This window comes from Rhinoderma darwinii, chromosome 5 (genome assembly GCF_050947455.1).
Source record: "Rhinoderma darwinii isolate aRhiDar2 chromosome 5, aRhiDar2.hap1, whole genome shotgun sequence".
Lineage (NCBI taxonomy): Eukaryota > Metazoa > Chordata > Amphibia > Anura > Rhinodermatidae > Rhinoderma > Rhinoderma darwinii.
Window position 1 is genome coordinate 54,922,591 of NC_134691.1, and position 15,484 is coordinate 54,938,074.

Below are 15,484 nucleotides of genomic sequence, written 5' to 3' on the forward strand. Positions count from 1 at the left end.
GGTTGCTGATGCTTCTGATGGCATCCGGAGGCCAGAAAATGGCCTCCGAGTCTGCCATGTATGGATGGAAGCCTATGAGGACCAGCCTCTGACTGGTCCGTCACACTGACAGTTGGAATACGTTACACTACCTAGGTAGTGTAATGTATTCTAGCAGCGATCAGAGCTGCAGGTAAAAAAAATAGTCTAAAAAGTTAATAAAAATGTTTTATAAAAGTGTAAAATGAAACGTTTTTGTTTTCCTATAATAAGTTATTTATTATAGGGAAAAAAATTAAACCGTTAAAAAAAGTGCACATATATGGTATCACCGCATTCGTGACGACCCAAACTATGAAACTATAATGTTATTTTTTCCGCACGGTGAACGCAGCAAACAAAATAAATGAAAAACGTTCAGCGTCGCTATTTTTTGGTCACCACCCCTCCCAAGATAGAGTAAAAAGTGATCAAAAAGTCGCATTTACCCCCAAAATAGTACTAATAAAAACTACAACCCGTCCCGCAAAAACAAGACTTCCCACAGCTTTTTTGACTGAAAAATAAAAAATTTACGGCTCCGAATATGGTGTCTCAGAATATAAATTATTTTATAGAAATGTAATTTTATTGTGCAAATGCTGCAAAATGTAAAAAAAACTATATACTTATGGTATCGCCATAATCGTACCGACCCGCAGAATAAAGTAAAACGTCATTTATTGCGCACAGTGAACGCTGTAAGAAATAAAGAATTTAAACCGCCAAAATCGCTGTTTTTTTTGGTCACCTTCGCTGTAAAAAAGATGTAATAAAAAAGTGATCAGGAAGATGTATGTACCATAAAATGGTACCAATTAAAGCTACAGCTCGTCGCACCAAAAATAAGCCCCCACAGCGCTCAATCGACCAAAAAATAAATAAGTTCTGGATGTCCAAATGTGATGATATAAATTTTTTTTTAACAAATAGCCTTTTCTTTGTAAAAGTAGTAAAATATAAAAAAAAAACTATATAAATTTGGTATTACCGTAATCGTATTGAGACACAGAATAAAACTAAAGTTGTCGTTTTTACCGCACGGTTAAAGACTTAAAAACAAAACCCCAAAACCAATTAAGGAATCGCAGTTTTTTCCAATTTCAGCCCGCAAATTATTTTTTTTTCAGTTTCCCAGTACATTTTATGGTACTTTAAATGGTGTTAATAGAAACTACAACTCTTCCCGCAAAAAATAAGCCCTAACATCACTCTATTGACGGAAAAATAAAAAAATTATGGCTCTCGGAAGGCGGGGAGTGAAAAACGAAAATGAAAATGAAAAAGAGGATCAGTCCTGAAAGGGTTAATTAATTTCTAATAAAAAAACATTTATGACCACATGTCGGGTATTGCCATAATCGGGAGAAATTACTTTACAAATGTTTGGGTGTTCCTCTTTTATCCTTGTGAAAATGAAGAAATTCAATATTTTAGTGGACAAAAATGTTGATATTAATTTTCACGGCCTAATTCCACTAAATTCTACAAAAAACCTGTGGGGTCAAAATGCTCACTATACCCCTAGAATTTTTTTTTTGAGGAGTGTAGTTTCCAAAATAGGGTCCCTTTTGGAGGGTTTCCACTGTTTTGGTCCCTCCGGGGCGTTGCAAACCCGACATGGCACTGAAAACCAATCCAGCAAAATCTGCACTCCAAAATCCAAAAGGCGCTCCTTCCCTTCTGAGCCCTGCAGTGGGACCAAACAGCAGCTTATTACCACATATAGGGTATTACCATAATCTGGAACAATTGCTTTACAAATGTTGGGGTGCTTTTTCTCCTTTTATTCCTTGTAAAAATGAAAAAATTCTGTTTTCACAGAGAAAAAAGGTGATTTTCATCTTCACAGACTAATTCCACTAAATTCTGCTAAAAAACTGTAGGGTCAAAATGCTAACTATACCCCTAGAAAAGTGCCTTGAGGGGTGTAGTTTACAGAATGGGGTCACTTTTGGGGGGTTTCGACTGTTTAGGTACCACAAGACTTCTTCAAATCCGACATGGTGCCTAAAATATATTCCTAAAAAAAGGAGGCCCCAAAATCCACTAGGTGCTCTTTTGCTTCTGAGGCCGGTGTTTCAGTCCATTGGGACTCTAGGCCCACATGTTGGATATTTCTAAAAACTGCAGAATCTGGGAAATAAATATTGAGTTGCATTTCTCTGGTAAAACCTTTTATGTTACAGAATTTTTTTTTATTACAAATGATTTTCGGCAAAAAAAAAGAAATTTGTACATTTCACCTCTACTTTGCCTTAATTCCTGTGAAACGCTTAAAGGGTTAAAATACTTTCTGAATGTGGTTTTGAATACCTTGAGGGGTGCCGTTTTCAAAATGGGGTGATTTATGGGGACTTTCTAATAGAGAAGGCCCTCAAAGCCACTTCAGAGCTGAACTGGTCCCTGAAAAAATAGCCTTTTGAAACTTTCTTGAAAATATGGGAAATTGCTGCTAAAGTTCTAAGCCGCATAACGTCCTAGCAAAAAAACGATTGAAATATAAAGTAGACATATGGGAAATATTAAAGAGGCTCTGTCACCAGATTCTCAAATCCCTATCGCCTATTGCATGTGATCGGCGCTGCAACGTAGATAACAGTAAAGTTTTTTTTTAGTTTTTTTTTTAAAAAACGTTCATTTTTGGCCAAGTTATGAGCTATTTTATATATATGCAAATGAGCTTTGAAATGGACAGCTGGGCGTGTTTTTATTTGTATGTCCAACTGGGCGTGTATTGTGTTTTTAACTGGGCGTGTTTACTTGTTTTACTAACTGGGCGTTGTGAATAGAAGTGTATGATGCTGACGAATCAGTGACCAATCCACATCATGCACTCCTTTCCATTCATTTACACAGCAGCATCGTTCTTACTAGAACGATGTGCAGCCACATACACAAGTGTCCTGATAATGAATACACATGACATCCAGCCTGGACGTCATGTGTATTCATCATCCTGACACTTCTGAATTCTTTCTGTGAGATTTCCAGCAAGGGAAACGAAATCTCGTTTACCTCGTAATCTCGCGAGATTACGTGCGGTTTGCTGAAATCTCACAGGATTCAGAAGTGTCAGAGTTCTGAGTACACATGACGTCCAGGCTGGATGTCATGTGTATTCATTATCAGGACACTTGTGTATGTGGCTGCACATTGTTCTAGTAAGAACGTGATGCTGCTGTGTAAATGAATATAGAGGAGTGCATGATGCTGATTGGTCACTGATTCGTCAGAATCATACACTTCTATTCACAACGCCCAGTTAGTAAAACAAGTAAACACGCCCAGTTAAAAACACAATACACGCCCAGTTGGACATACGAAAAAAAACACGCCCAGTTGTCCATTTCAAAGCTCATTTGCATATATATAAAATAGCTCATAACTTGGCCAAAAATGAACGTTTTAAAAAACAAAACAAAAACGTTACTGTTATCTACATTGCACCGATCACATGCAATAGGAGATAGGGATTTGAGAATCTGGTGACAGAGCCTCTTTAACTAGTAACTATTTTGTGTAATATAACTATCTGTCTTAGGGGGGATTCACACGAGCGTGATTTGGCAGCGTGTAGGCCGCGTGGTTTTCGCGCGGCACGCAATGCCCTATAGAAGTCTATGGGGCAGTACACACAGTCCGTGTATTTTGCGCAGCGTTTGTTCGCTGCGCAAAATACGCGACAGGTTCAATAACTGCGTATTTCACGCATCACGCACCCATTGAAGTCAATGGGTGCGTGAAAACCAGGCAGGTCGCACGGAAGCACTTCCGTGCGAACCGACTGAAACAGCGCACGAGCTGTCAAAAGGATGAATGGAAACAGAAAAGCACCACGTGCTTTTCTGTTTCCAAGCATCCAAACGGAGTGTCTTTGCGAGGAGCGAACCCCGACAACCGAAGCTAACTTCACCGGGTTCGGCCAAACTCGTTTTGGCCGAACCCGGCAAAAAAATTTCCGGTCCGTGACGTCGGGAGACATTCACTGTGCATGGTGCTGAAAGAGTTAAACTGTTTCAGCACCATGGACAGTGACTTGCGATCCCAAAATACATGAACCTGTAAAAAAACCCGAAGTTCTAACTTACCGATTACTCCTGTCTCCTTCCTGCAGTCCGACCTCCCGGGATGACACTTCAGTTCAAGTGACCGCTCCAGCCAATCACAGGCCAAGCACAGGCTGCAGCCAATCACAGGCTGCAGCGGTCACTTGGACTGCCGCGTCATCCAGGGAGGTGGGGCCCGATGTCAAGAGAGGCGCGTCACCAAGGACGCGTCACCAAGGCAACGGCCGGGAAGTTCTCGGTAAGTAGGAACTTTATCTTCTTTTTTTTTCTTACAGGTTTTTCGCTGTTGTGTTCGGCATTCACTGTCGAGGGTGCTGAAAGATTTAGCTCTTTCAGAACCTTGGACAGTGACGGGCGTCGACAAGCCTCATCTCTATGATGCCGGCTGCGCGAAAATCACGCAGCCGCGCATCAGACACGCATGACACACGCAGCTGTCAAATGTTTTTTGCGCTCGCAAAACGCCGCGTTGTTTGCGCGCGCAAAAACGCAACGTTCTTGTGAATCTGCCCTTACAAGCAGATACATTTAAATTTAGAAAAATGCCAATTTTTGCAAATTTTCAAAAAAAATTGGAGTTTTTCACAAATAAATATTGAATTTACCGACCAAATTTTTTCACTAACAAAGTACAATATGTCACGAGAAAACAGTCTCAGAATCGCTTGGACAGGTAAAAGCATTCCGGAGTTATTACCACATAAAGTGAAATATGTCATATTTTAAAAAATCATCTGGGTCCACGAGGCCAAAACAGGCTGTGTCCTGAAGGGGTTAAGAGGAAACTAATATTTGTTGTTTTTTTTTAAACTTAACTTTTAGGCCTCATTCACACGACAGGGTCCGAGTGTCGGCCGGGAAAATCGGTCGTTTTTGGCCGATTTTTTCCCGGCCGATTTGCTTCCGTTCCGGGCCGTGTTGCCGTTTTTACCGGCCGATTTGGACCCGATTTGCATCCGTTTTTTTCCCTGTCCGTTTTAAAATCGGATGAATTTCATTTAAATTTGTTGCCACACACCGCTCTCTGTAGATAATGCCGCCCAGCCCCCTGTAGGTGATGCCACCCAGCCCCCTGTAGGTGATGCCGCCCAGCCCCCTGTAGGTGATGCCGCCCAGCCCCCTGTAGGTGATGCCGCCCAGCCCCCTGTGGGTGATGCCGCCCAGCCCCCTGTGGGTGAAGCCGCCCAGCCCCCTGTGGGTGAAGCCGCCCAGCCCCCTGTGGGTGAAGCCGCCCAGCCCCCTGTGGGTGAAGCCGCCCAGCCCCCTGTGGGTGATGCCGCCCAGCCCCCTGTGGGTGATGCCGCCCAGCCCCCTGTGGGTGATGCCGCCCAGCCCCCTGTGGGTGATGCCGCCCAGCCCCCTGTAGGTGATGCCGCCCAGCCCCCTGTAGGTGATGCCGCCCAGCCCCCTGTAGGTGATGCCGCCCAGCCCCCTGTAGGTGTTGCCGCCCAGCCCCCTGTAGGTGTTGCCGCCCAGCCCCCTGTAGGTGTTGCCGCCCAGCCCCCTGTAGGTGTTGCCGCCCAGCCCCCTGTAGGTTGCACCCATCCCGCCACCACATTCCAGGAGAAGTCACTGACTTCAATGTCCATATATGGACAGTGTAGTCACTGACTTCTCCTGGAGAGGAATTCCCGGCCATAGAGTCGGGAATTCCGCTTCAGAAGTGAGTGACTTCGCTGTGTCCATATATGGACCGTGTAGTCACGCACTTCTCCTGCAGCGGAATACCCAATCCCCGGCCGGGGATTGGGGATTCCGACTCCGAATCCTACAGGGAGCAAAAAAAGACCCTCCTCCTCCTCACATGCACTCTGCGCTGTGAGGAGGAGGAGAGAGTGCGCGAGCGACGGTAGACCCGGCCATCACTCGGGACACATTCCGGTGATGGCCGTGTATTACCCGGCCCCATAGACTTCTATGGCATGTCCCATTTTTTGACGGCCGCTTTTCTCGGCCCGTCAAAAAATCGGTCGTGTGAATAGCCCCATTAGGGGTCTATTGTTCCTAATGCAGCCGGGTGACGGCCGATTTATGAACGGCCGGCATCCGGCCGGGAAACCCTGTCGTGTGAATTCCGCCTTAGACTTTGTTCACGCTGCAGGTTTTGCATGTATTTTTTCAACTAAACCAAGGAACGGGACCTAAGCAGAAGAAATATACAAAGGAAGGCCTTAAAGGGGTACAACAAGTTACCCCCTATCCGCAGGACGATCAGTGGGTGTCCGACAGACGGGACCCCCACCGTTTACGATAACTGGGGTCCCGTACCCCTCGTTTGTAATTGGATATCTCCAGCGCTCCCATAGAGAATGAATGGAGCTGGAGTGCACATGAGCGACCTGCTACTCGGTTCAAACAAGGGGTATGGAACCCCCATTCTCTTAAATGGTGGGTGTTCTGGCTGTCGTACACCCACCGATCAGCAAGTTAACACCTATCCTATAAATAGGGGGTAAATTGTTACCGGAATACCCCTTTTAAAGTATCTCCTCTCATGGATCCAATTCTGGTTTTGGCTTAAAAATGCATGCAAAATCTGCACTCTGTGAACAAGGCCTAAAGTTAAAAAAAAAAAAAAATCCAGGTCTATGTAAATCTTTAACCCCTTAGAGATGCAGATCATTTTTTTAGTTTTTTGATTTGAGTTTTTCCATCATCAAATTCCAAGTGCCAAAACGTTTTCACTTTTCTGTCAATCTAGCCGTATGAGGGCTTGGGTTTGGTTTTTGCAGGACAAGTTGTAGTTTTTAACGGTATCTTTTAATGTACTGGGAAACTGAAAAAATTCTTTGTGGAGACTGGCAAAAAAGCAGCAGTTCCCCAATTGTTCTTTTGGGTTTCTTTTCTATGGTGTTTACTGTGTTAACTTTATTCTTCGGGTTAATATGATTGCTATGATACCAAATTTATATAGTTAGGTTTGTTTTTTTTAAAAAACAACAACAATTTGTTAAAGATATATATAATATATATAGATATATTAGATTTTTATTTTTTTTCAACATATCGGAGAGCCATAATTTTTTATTTTTTCATCGATGGAGCAGTGTGAGAGCATGTTTTTTGCGGGGTGAGCGGTAGTTTTTGTTGGTACTACTATGAGGTACATTACTTTTTGATTACATTTTATAACAAAAATATTTTTTTTGGGGGGGGGGGGGTGTGTGTGATCTAAAAACAGCAATATTTTCATTGCTACGACGTTTACCCAGTGGGTTAAGTAATGTACTATTTTACTAGTTCACACTTTTACGAACCCGGGGATAGCATTTATATTTACTCTTCCTTTTTGCTTACATAGTTTTTTGTAAAACCTAAGAATAGGGGGATTTTTGAAACTTCAGTAAATTCTTGCACTTCACCGCAGTACTTATTTATTGCCTTTATCTGTGCTCTTTGAGTAATCCTTATTGGTAGGGCATTGATGGCCGGCCTGGAGGCCTTCAATAGGCCTCCAGCTGCCATGGCAACTGATCAGCACTCTGCAACTTCTTTGGTGGACAAAGGGAGCCTGAGCCCTCTAATCGCTCAGATGCCTCAGTCACTAATGACTGCGGCATCTGAGGCGTTAAACGCCCGGGTTCGGCATTATTCCGGCTGTTGCAGATGGGTTTTAGCTGTTTGAAACAGCTGGCACCCACCGCATATGGCGCAGGCTCAGCTCCTGAGCCCGGGTACTCTTTTGGGTAGCGTACTACCGACTCTACGTCTGATGTCGCTAAGGGGTGAAATGGACACTATCGTCTGCACAATTGCTGTGTACTTGATCAGCCATTTATGGAAGAGAATGATTGTAGTGTTCTGTAATGGATTTGGTAACGGTCTATAGATTAACTTGCTGTGTTGCCGATAGCAACCAATCAGAATTGGGGCTATTTATTTCTTAAACTGCTCTGCACTGTGATTGGCTGCTATGGGCAACAAGGCATGTTTTTCCCTATTATACAGGTTTGATAAATAAGGCTCTATATCTGCCCCCATGATCCCTACTATACGTCAAATGAGAACCTCCAGTAACGTTTCTATATTTGTGGGTAGAGATGAGTGAACCGGGTTCGGCCGAACCCGCTTTGACCGAACCCGGTCAAAAATATTATACAAATCGTCAGCCACTTGTCTCTATCAATCACTGATAGAGAAAAGAGGCTGCTGATATAAAATAAAAAGCATTTCATACGTACCCGGTCGTTGTCTTGGTGACGAGTCCCTCTTCTTCCTCCAGTCCGACCTTCTTTTCTGACGCGGCAGCCTGTGATTGGCTGCAGAGGCCTCTGCAGCCTGTGATTGGCTGCAGCGGTCACATGGGCTGTATCGTCATCCAGGAATGTCGGGCCGGATGTCGAGAGGGACGCGTCACCAAGGCAACAGCCAGGAGACCGGACTGGAGGAAGCAGAAAGTTCTCGGTAAGTATGAACGTCCTTTTTTTTTTTTTTTTTTTTTACTGGTTACTCTATATTGTGATCGGTAGTCACTGTCCAGGGTGCTGAAACAGTTACTGCCGATCAGTTCACTCTTTCAGCACCCTGGACAGTGACTATTTACTGACGTCGCCTAGCAATGCTGCCGTAATGATGGGTGCACACATGTAGCCACCCGTCATTACGGGGCCTCATGCACACGACCGTAAAAACACCCGTTATTACGGGTCGTAATTACGACCCGAAATAGCGGGCCCATAGACTTCTGTTAGCCACGGGTACCTTCCCGTTTTCTCACGGGAAGGTGCCCGTGCCGTTAAAAAGATAGAACACGTTCTATTTTTTTATTTTACGGGCCGTGCTCCTATACTTTATAATGGGAGCACGGCTCGGAAAAACGACCGGCTGCTCGTGGCCGGCCGTGCTCATCTCCTGAAATAATCTGTGCTGCCTTAAACTCTGTGGACAGGTCAGGATCCTGTTTCTTTTAAAAGCTGCACTGTAGCGCAGCCTTATATAGTGGATCGAGCGGGTTCCCCAGCAGCATTTAAAAGAAACAGGATCCTGACCTGTCCACAGAGTTTATGGCAGCACAGAGTATTTCCGGAAAGGAGCGTGTGATTGGCTGCAGAGGCCGCTGCAGCCTGTGATTGGCTGCAGTGGCCGCTGCAGCCTGTGATTGGCTGCAGTGGCCGCTGCAGCCTGTGATTGGCTGCAGTGGCCGCTGCAGCCTGTGATTGGCTGCAGTGGCGGCTGCAGCCTGTGATTGGCTGCAGAGGCGGTCACGTGGGATGAAGCGTCATCCCTGGGGGCCGGCCTTCTGACGTCATCCTGACGAGCGTGACCGCCACTACAGCCTGTGATTGGCTGCAGCGGCGACATGGATGAAACGTCATCGCTGGAGGCCGGACAGGAGGAATGTAAGTATGAACTGTCAAGTAAGGAAACAAGGGGAGGAATCCTCCAGCTCACCTGACACAATGTTGAGTGTCGCTGTCAGCGCCTGGATCTTTTCGTGTCGGCACACGATGCAGGAACAGAGGTAACAAGGAAGTTGAATCCAGCGCTTAGGTGAATGTAAAATGGAAAGATTTTCCAAGTTTAATTACATTTTCATTAAAAGTCCAATAAGGTATGGTCCTGGTGTGTGGGTAATGGGAGAATATGATCCTGTAAAGCCTACGCGTTTCGGACGATAGCAACATCCTTAGACTTGGCTGTAGTATGAACTGTCAAGGTTGCTGAAAGAGTTAGTGCAGCCCATTAACTCTATCGGCACCCTTGACAGTACCATGCTCGGCGCACGGAAATTACAGGTTCGGTCCGCATCGAACTTATTCGTGAAATTCGGCGAACTAGCCGAGCCAAACTTTTCATAAGTTCGCTCATCTCTATTTGTGAGAATGACATTAGCTGCTCTGCTAAAAGCTTTGTATATTCTGCTGCTGCTTCAAGATTAAATACATGTGAACTATAGCAGTCATAATGGGAAAGAAATAGTCACATAAAATAGTGCTTATGACTATGTGAGATGAGAGGGCGAGACAAGCATGAGAATGATTTAGGAAATAGCATTGATTTTTATCCATGCATAGTAAGCAGTGGCAGATTATGTAGACCATAGGCACTCGGCTGTTCCACAAACTTGGGCCCCCCTTCCCCACCGCCGCTCTACCGTGTCTATAGTGAACACCACCTTTCTGTACGTGCATTGACAAATGGTTACGATTCCGCTTGTCAAAGGGCTGTGTCCCTACGTACTGACTGTCTCCAACCATCGCTGACAGTATCACACTGTGTAGGGCACATCCACTTGACAATGGGAATGGTAACACGCATTTGTCTATTAGTCCTGGGTACACCGATATATGTAGAATACAAGGATTACCTATAACAGACATGTCAGGAGTAGGGATGCACGATGCATCGAAACTTCAATACTGTTTCGATACTCTGCATCCCCAAACGGTTCGATACCGTTATTTCATGTATTTCGATACTTAGCTGTGCGTCCGCACTGCTAAGTATAGTAACACATGTAGAAAAAAAGAGGAGGGGAACCTCCAGCTCACCTTGTAAGTACAGGTTGGTGTACTATGGTCTCCGCACGGATCCTCGCGTCGGCACGCGTTGTGTGAAATACAGGAGGAACAGATAGTTTGGATCCAGCGTGGCTGCAACTAAAAAGGAACTTGTTCCAAGTTTAATGAAAATTGTTTTAAAAGAGGTCAATCGGAGTGATGTCCTCAAGTGCTGGGAGAGAAGTGAGAGGATTGAGGAAGCCTACGCGTTTCAAACGCTAGCTGTGTTCTTAGTCATGGCTGGGGGAGCCGCGGCTGTTTAATACAGCCACTGTCCCGCTCCTGAGTCCTGACAAGTGCGCGCCATCAGGATGATTTGATACGGCCGGCGCTGCACTAATGAGCGGCGGCACTGAAGACAGAACATGGCGGGCGCACTACAAAACATCCTCCTGTTTTGTCCTCCGTGCCTGTGCCGCCGCTTATTATAGTGCAGCGCCGGCCGCATCACCTCATGCTGACCGCGCGCGCACTAATGTCAGGAGCGGGGCAATGAATGTATTACACAGCCGCAGCCCCGCTTTATAACATCAGAGAAACCTCTCATCTCCGCCGTTATTCCCCTGAATGCTGCGATCACAGCTGACTGCAGCATTCAAGAGGAAGTGAGAAGCGGGGATGCCCCTGGATCGCGTCACAGAAATTCCCTGTGACGCGATTGAGGGACATACCATATATGGGCAGACAGCCCAGGGTCCATTGAAGGACCCCAGGGCTGTCCTACCATATTTCCTGTTGTTAGGGCATACTTAGGCAGTTGTTAGGACTTACCTGTGTACTATCAGTACACAGGCTATTGTGCTGGCATATCGATATATATACCAGTACATTAAAGTTTAAAAATAAAGTAAAAACAAAGTAATATAAAATAAAAAATACACATACACCTGTTTTACAATAAACATTAAAATAAGTCTCAATACATAAAATATTCACAGATTGGGTATTGGCGCGGCCGTAATAACCTGCACCACATGATGTGTTCGCTGTAAAAACATAAAATAAAAACTGCTTTCTATCACTTATTGTGGGGCATGAGGTGTGATGAATTTACTATTCATGTGAGGCACATGGAGGTTAATTAACCCCATCAAGTACCTTACATATTAACCAATTATGACTGAGAAGCATGATGTGGTTAATTACTATTAATGTGAGGCACATGGAGGTTAAATTCATCATCACACCACACGCCTCACATCAGAAAACGGAAGAACTTTTTTAATTTTTTTTATTACTGTTGGCAAAGTATCGAATTGGTATCGAAATCGCAATACTAAACGGAGTATCGGTATCAAAGTCCAAATTCTAGTATCGTGACATCCCTAGTCAGGAGAGGTGACCGATCCCCTATAGATCCAGTGACTCACAAGTGACGTCTTCTCTGATGGGAGTAGTTTTCTTTTCTTCTCCATCTGATGCGGACCGTTATGGCGATTTCTCCTGATGAGACATCTTTGTCCATCACTTCTGCAGCCATTTCCAACCTCTATAGAAACACACAAATTTAGGCTCCAAGGCCCAGGACCATACATTAAAGGGGTTGTCCGGGCACGGACCGGTTTTTATACGGATGACCCATCGATGTGCCCGGACAACCCCTTTTACTCAGACTAATAAATTTGGACCCTAGACTAGATCATAGAATACATACAGACCCCAGACCTTCTAAACTATTGCAGTCCCCAGACCAGAACAAATACAGACCCCAGAACAAGCGCCCTAAATAAATACAGACCTCAGACCAGACCCCTAAATACAAACCCCAGACCTGACCCCCCCCCTATACTAATAATGACCCCAGACCTGACTCCCTTAAATAATAGAGACCCCAGACCAGACCACCTAAACTAATACAGACCCCATAAACTAATAGACCCCAGACCAGACCCCCTAAATACAGACACCAGACGTGACCCCCTACACTAATAGTGACCCCCAGACCGGACTCCCTTAAGTAATACAGACCCCAGACCAGACCCCTAAACTAATAGACCCTAGAACAGGCCCCCTAAATAGACCCTATAAACTAATAGACCACCTAAATAACGATCTAAGACACCTTAAACTAACAGACCCCTAAATATACAGACCCTAAGCCCCTTAAACTGATAGACCCCAGGCCAGACCCCCTAAATACAGACCTCTTAAACTAATAGACACCAAACCTCCTAAATACAGACCCCACACCAGACCCCTTAAACAAATCCATCCCCTTATACTTACATAGCCGCTCACCTCCATCTTCTCTGTGGAATTTTGCTGCTGCTCATGGAGCAGCGGTCATATGACCAGCAGGTCTCTAAACAGTAGTATGAACTTCAGAGATGAGGTCATGTGACCTTATGTCTAAAGTTTCTTTTGCAGGACATACACAATGCAGTATAGTCACGACAAAACTACAATGTGCTTTAGGCGGCCTTGGGCCCCGGGAGGCCGCCCAAAACACCCTATGCTAATCCTCCATTGATAGTAAGTATAGGTTTACCTTCACGTTATACCATTGTAGGGAGTGATGCTGCCCCTTTAAACTGAACTGTCTGCCCAGTCCAGCCTCCATGTTAGTTGGTACCTGCGTTCTATGTTCCCCCCCTGTGTGAGGTGTTGTTTACACCTATGTGTTATGTGTTATCTGTTGCATGCCTGCCATGTCACTGCAGTATGAGTGACATAGAGATAGAGCTGCCTGGCAGGAAACAGGAAGGAGTGTGTGTAACACACAGGGAAGTCAGAGAGGACTACTGCAGCTTGGTAGGGGGAGAGTGTGGCCTCCCAGTGACTGAGCCTGACAAGAAGCTGCAGGATGGAGGTCCTCCATACAAGAGAGAGACTGTGGGGAACAAGGAGGTTACCCTGTGAGTAGTTGGAGACGCCTAGGAGGAATTAGAAAGTGGGGTCCATGTTGGAGTATGGCCCAGAAGAGATAAGTGGGGAGATGTCTGTCTGTTGTTCTCCTGTATTATTGAGAAGAGACCTGTCAATGGGTGAATTAATGTAAAGCAACTGCAATTATTCTCTATTAAAGAGATGGTACCCGATTCAAAGACTCGGACTTAACTGTGTGAGAGTGTCACTCCGTGGCCTGGTACCATTCTCTGAGGTTGTGTGAACAGTACACATTGCACGTACGCAGCTGAGGGAGTCTGGATCCATGAAGGTAGTGTTGTAGCAGCCACTGTGACCCACGGAGGCGCAGAACATTCCTCCTAAGTGACTGGTGCACCCAAGGCGTAGCAGGGCAGGCTGTGGCTAGAGGGTAGCCCCTCAGCGTCCCGTGGCGGCACGGTGGGAACAGGCTGCGGAGCCTGCAGACACTTTGGCGCAGCCCGACTTGGTTAGAACTCCTGCAAAGGGGAGAGCCCAATCCTGGTTTAGGACCGCTTGTGTTGTTTGCCACTTGTTTAAATAAAACCCATTTAAACTGCTGCCCTCTGTGATTATTGAAGAACCACTCCGTACACCATCATGCAGAATAAGACGTTCTACATAATCTCCATATAAATAGCAACAACCAGGGCTGGCTCCCTCAGTATCAAGTACCAGTGTAGTAGACAAAGTAGGGCACTGTCTGGCTAATACAAACGTATGTGCCAGTCTCAGCTCTTAGAACAAGGATATGGCAAATGGTCGCTAGAAATTGTATCTTATTATCGTATTTTTGGGACTGTAAGACGCAGTTTTTAGCAAGAATAAATCTTGTTAAAAAGTCGCTGCATCAGCAGTCAAGGAACCCGGCAGCGCCGAGCCCCCTGACCGCTCCTTACTTATGTTCCAGCACATCATGGAGTGGGAAGGGGATCGTATATGGAGCGTGCTCACGCGCTGAGCACGCTCCATACACTGCAGGTGTGAGCTTCTGACACGCTGCTCTAACGGCCAGGAGCAGCGATATCGCTGTTCCGGGCCGTTTAACCAGTTAAATGTCGCGGTCAATAGTGACCACAGCATTTATAGTGGTTTTCCCATAGAACTCAATGGTAGTTATGGAAACGGCGTAGCTCGCATGCTATGCTGTTTCTGTAACTGCCATTCACTACTTTGGGAGTTACGGAAACCGCGTAGCTCAGTGAGCTACGCTGTTTTAGTCTTCATGGTCGGGAATCGCACGCTTCACCTGGAACACAGAGTGGTAGAACGGGCTTTCGGGGGCCCATTTCTAGAGATAGGTGCGGGTCCCAGAGGTGGGACCCGCATCTGACATTTGACATATCCTGTGGATATGTCCCTGATAGTAAAACCCCTTTAACATGCAACTGTATAAAATGACTCCTAGGGTGCCTTTACTGTATAATCTATATACTATCTGAGGTGTCTTGGTGGTTAACACTGTTACCTTCCAGCACTGGGGCCTAGGGTTTGACCAAGGAGTTTGTATGTTCATCCTGTGTTTGCGTGGGTTTCTTCCGGGTTTTATAGTTTCCGCCCACATTCCAAAGAACATACTGATTAGTAAATTGACTTCCTATGAAATTGGCCCGAGTGCATGTATGTGGAGGAGATAGGGAAATTTGCTTGTAAGCCCCTTAAGGGACAGGGACTGATATAAGTGATCTCTGTACTGCAATATGGAATATGTTGGACAGGGTTATACGCCAAGGACTTCAGCCACTAAATTTACAAAGTAGATAATTGTTTGGCCAGTTTAACTGCTATAGTGATGGTTCAATGTTACTTTTTGGCTAAATCCCTTTTTGATCGCTGTGAAAATTGCAAAGCAAAGACTAAGTAATTGTATTTTAATCCATTTCTGTCATTCTCGCTGACTTGATATTATAGTTGAACATCTCTAAACTTATTGAAACTGTTGAAGTCATGGCTCAAAATATATTCGACTGAAATTTTAGACTAGTGTTTCAACCGACACTCCTTCAAGGAGATTTATCCAGATCCTAATCA

General features: G+C 45.2%; 1 protein-coding gene across 2 annotated transcripts in view; it reads left to right on the forward strand.

The window, feature by feature from the left end:
- The window catches only part of PIP4P2 (phosphatidylinositol-4,5-bisphosphate 4-phosphatase 2), an 82,634-nt gene that overhangs the window by 12,794 nt on the left and 54,356 nt on the right, over nucleotides 1-15,484 (forward strand). The window contains exon 1 of one of the 2 annotated variants that reach the window (XM_075826002.1): nucleotides 13,378-13,443. The exons of the other annotated variant lie outside the window; for it this stretch is intronic. Coding sequence (XP_075682117.1) covers nucleotides 13,392-13,443 — 52 coding nt within the window. The 5' untranslated portion in view covers nucleotides 13,378-13,391. Of the gene's footprint in view, nucleotides 1-13,377; nucleotides 13,444-15,484 lie in introns of those variants that run through there. 2 annotated transcript variants of the gene reach the window in all.